Source organism: Erinaceus europaeus, chromosome 21 (genome assembly GCF_950295315.1).
Source record: "Erinaceus europaeus chromosome 21, mEriEur2.1, whole genome shotgun sequence".
NCBI classification, from domain to species: Eukaryota; Metazoa; Chordata; class Mammalia; order Eulipotyphla; family Erinaceidae; genus Erinaceus; species Erinaceus europaeus.
Window position 1 is genome coordinate 15,994,466 of NC_080182.1, and position 3,897 is coordinate 15,998,362.

General features: G+C 41.5%; 1 protein-coding gene across 1 annotated transcript; it reads left to right on the forward strand.

Annotated features, from left to right (window-relative positions):
* The first annotated feature begins 1,295 nt into the window (after positions 1 to 1,295).
* Positions 1,296 to 2,582, forward strand: LRRC3B (leucine rich repeat containing 3B). Its single transcript, XM_007517065.3, has one exon. It carries the CDS (start codon positions 1,462 to 1,464, stop codon positions 2,239 to 2,241), a length of 780 nt encoding a protein of 259 aa, XP_007517127.1. The 5' UTR covers positions 1,296 to 1,461; the 3' UTR covers positions 2,242 to 2,582.
* Positions 2,583 to 3,897: the final 1,315 nt, after the last annotated feature.

A 3,897-nucleotide genomic window follows, 5' to 3' on the forward strand; every position in this document is an offset into this window, starting at 1 on the left:
GGTCTGGGAGGTGGCACAGTGGATAAAGCATTGGACTCTCAAACATGAGGTTCTGAGTTCAATCCCCAGCAGCACATGTATACCAGAGTGATGTCTAGATCTTTCTCTCTCTCCTCCTATTTTTCTTATTAATAAATAAAATATTTTTTTAAAAAGACTAGAGTGCATTCATTCATAAATTCAAATAAAATGTTGTAGAGAAAATATTTTAAATTGATTATTCATTCAAAAGCCATGAGAGACAGTCCTGTCTGTAATCATTAACCATGAAACATCACTGTCATTTCTCATTGCTGTCCAAGTTCAGGGTTAAATTGCATTAATGGGGGTCAAGTTAACAAATCCAGGTGATCGGGTGGAAGGCAGTTAGCATAATGGTTATGCAAAGAAGCTCTCAGGCCTGCAGCTCCAAAGTCCCATGTTCAGTCCCCCGCACCCCCATCAGCCAGAGCTGAGCATGCTCTGGTTAAAAAAAAAAAAAAAAACAACTTAGCAGGCCTAGTGATGACCTTCCCCCCCTAGTTAAGTGCACACACTACAGTGTGCAAGGACCCCAGTTCAAGCCCCTGGTCCCCAACCAAAGGGGAAAAGCTTCATGAGTGTTCATGAAGCAGGGCTCTCTCTGCCCTGTCTCTGTCTCTATCCCTCTCTATCTACCCCTCTCCTCTCAATTTCTCTCTATCTGTATACAATAATTAATTTTTTTTTAAAAAAAGACAAAAACCAGATGAGCACATGTTACAATACTCAGCCACATAGGTTCAAGCCCCTGGTCCCCACCTGTAGGGGGAAGCTTCGTAAGTGATGAAACATTACTACAGGTGTTTCTCTCTCTCCTTCTTTCTCTTCCCCCTCTCTCTTTCTCTCTCTCTCTCTCTTGATTCCTCTTGGTCTCCAATAAATAACTAAAATGTTAAAATAAAAAATAAAGGCATGTATTTTTATGGAGAGGAAAAACATAATTAAATTTTATTGCTGTAGAATTTAGAAGGAGTTCAGGATATGGAGAGAACCACTAGACAGGAGGGAAATCTGAACTGTCTGCTTTCTTTCTCCACAAGTAAAAACAAGACAGCATAATTCGGAAATGTTGTTCCTTATTGACAGTACTCTGCCAGCACCAGGGAGTAAGCAGGAGACTCCCAGTACGCAGCTAAGTCCCAGTGGTGTGGATGGAAATTACCTACAGAACCAACCCTCCTGCCCCCACAGAACGCCAGGTGCCCGAGAGCACTTTTAATTGCAGTGTACATCCCTTTGCAAAAGAACTAATTGCTTCTGCTTCCCTTTCCTTTAGGTACCCAAGCAAGGACAGGAATAATGAAGAGACGTATGTGTTAGCTGCAGCTTTTTGAACCACCCAGGGAGGAAATCAACGGTGTGGACGGCACCGGAACTGTTCCCACGCTTGCTTGTTGGAGTAAATGAGGAATGGGTTTGTGATTATGCTGACATTCCAGCATGAATCTGGTAGACCTGTGGTTAACCCGTTCCCTCTCCATGTGTCTCCTCCTACAAAGTTTTGTTCTTATGATACTGTGCTTTCATTCTGCCAGTATGTGTCCCAAGGGCTGTCTTTGTTCTTCCTCTGGGGGTTTGAATGTCACCTGTAGCAATGCAAATCTCAAGGAAATACCTAGAGATCTTCCTCCTGAAACTGTCTTATTGTACTTGGATTCTAATCAGATCACATCTATCCCCAATGAGATTTTTAAGGACCTCCATCAACTAAGAGTTCTCAACCTGTCCAAAAATGGAATTGAGTTTATCGATGAGCATGCCTTCAAAGGAGTAGCAGAAACTCTACAGACTCTGGACTTGTCTGACAACCGGATTCAGAGTGTGCACAAAAATGCCTTCAATAACCTGAAGGCCAGAGCCAGGATTGCCAACAACCCCTGGCACTGTGACTGCACTCTACAGCAAGTTCTGAGGAGCATGGCATCCAATCACGAGACAGCCCACAATGTGATCTGTAAGACTTCGGTGTTGGATGAGCATGCCGGGAGACCATTTCTCAATGCTGCCAATGATGCAGACCTTTGTAACCTCCCCAAAAAAACTACTGATTATGCCATGTTAGTCACCATGTTTGGCTGGTTCACCATGGTGATCTCGTACGTGGTGTATTATGTGAGGCAAAATCAAGAGGATGCCCGGAGGCACCTTGAATACTTGAAATCCCTGCCAAGCAGGCAAAAGAAAGCAGATGAACCTGACGACATTAGCACTGTGGTATAGTGTCCAGACTGACTGGCATTAAGAAAGAAATTTGTTTTCAGTCTTAGTAGAATAAGTGGTTTACTTCTCCCATTCATTGTAAACATTTAAAACTTTGTATCACAGGTTTGTTTGTTTTTTTTTTTTTTAATCTATGCCACTGTTGAACTTTTAAGAAAGATGACAGCATAACAAATAATTTTAGTTTAGGTGATTCCTACCGCCTCTCAATTGTACCCCTGGTGGTATATTCCTGAGTAAACTATTATCTGGACATTAGTTAGACCCATCTCACTATTTAATAATGAAATTTATTTTTTTAATTTAAAACCAAATAAAAGCTTAACTTTGAAACATGGAAACCAGAGTGACTTATTGGTCAAGAAAACAATGAGGTCATTCTACTTGCGTTAATGAAAACAGACTGCTCTTGTGAACCTAGAAACTACCGTTATGAGACCTGTATAAGGCTATCAAAGCAGTTAGGACCGGACTAGACTCAGGCAGGTGATGGGCCTTTCATGCCCACCCTAGTCTCGTGAAAAAAAGATATAAGTTCTAGAATTCTTTCACCCCAGAGAGAAAGAGGACAGACTTGTCTGCTTTTGCTAACTGAATCTGAATGCCTGACAGTGAAGTTGGAGTTTTGCTGAAGATTTAACACCCCCTGGAGGACTATGCTATCTATACTAGGTCTTTGTAAGTGACCACAGAAAAATAATATACTGGGGATCTGGTGGTGACACACCTAGTTAAGTGCACATAGTATGAAGCACAAAGACCGGCACAAGGATCCGGGTTGGAGCCCCGGCTCCCCACCTGCAGGGGGTTCGCTTCACAGGTGGTGAAGCAGGTCTGCAGATGTCTGTCTTTCTCTCTCTCTCTCTCTCTCCCCCCACCTCAGTTTCTCTCTGTTCTGTCCAATAAAACAGAGAAGGGTGGCTACTAGAGGCAGTGGATTCGTAGTGTGGGCACCAAGCCCCAGCAATAACCCTGGAAGCAACAAAAAAAAAAAAAGAAGAAATAGAAAGAAAAATAATATACCTAGTGGAAAATAGGTATATTAGGAAAATCAAGCCTTTGCTAAGCTGTTTAAATGTTTAAGTAAATGGTGTGCATATTGAGTATGCGACTCACATTTCATAAAATGTCTTTATAAATCTTATAATGTATTCTAAGCAGTTCTTCCAAAAATAACTTTGTTTTTTTTTCTAGTCAGACTTTATTTTCCTAGTGCCCAATCAAAATTCCTACAAAAGAAAAAATTCTGAAGACTGTCGAGGCAGTTATATTCCTGGCTGAAGACGGCAAAGTTAAATTTCTATGTTTTAGTTTGTAATTCTCTGCATACAAAGTTAAGAGCTACATGCCAAGTTAATATTCATACTCCACCTCACTCCTATATGAATATTTTTAGTTAATAGTGAATGCTTAAGAAATAAAACTAAGTGGAATTTGCCATGAATTGGTGCATATAAGCCATTGGAGGAGGAAATTGACTCTTTGGAAATAACCTACTATGAGGCCTATTTGTGACCAAACCCGAGAGAAAAGCCTCTTCCCTTCACCTTGTGGGGAAGTTCCACCCCACTGACTCAGTAGCACGTGTTCCCAGTGAGTGAAAGACAGGCATTTGCTGAGGCTCACAGCTGTATAGAAAGTGGTCAGGGGAGGGGG

Bases quoted from the DNA above. Each gene is read 5' to 3' on its own strand.
- LRRC3B (XM_007517065.3), top strand. From the start codon at position 1,462: ATGAATCTGGTAGACCTGTGGTTAACCCGTTCCCTCTCCATGTGTCTC.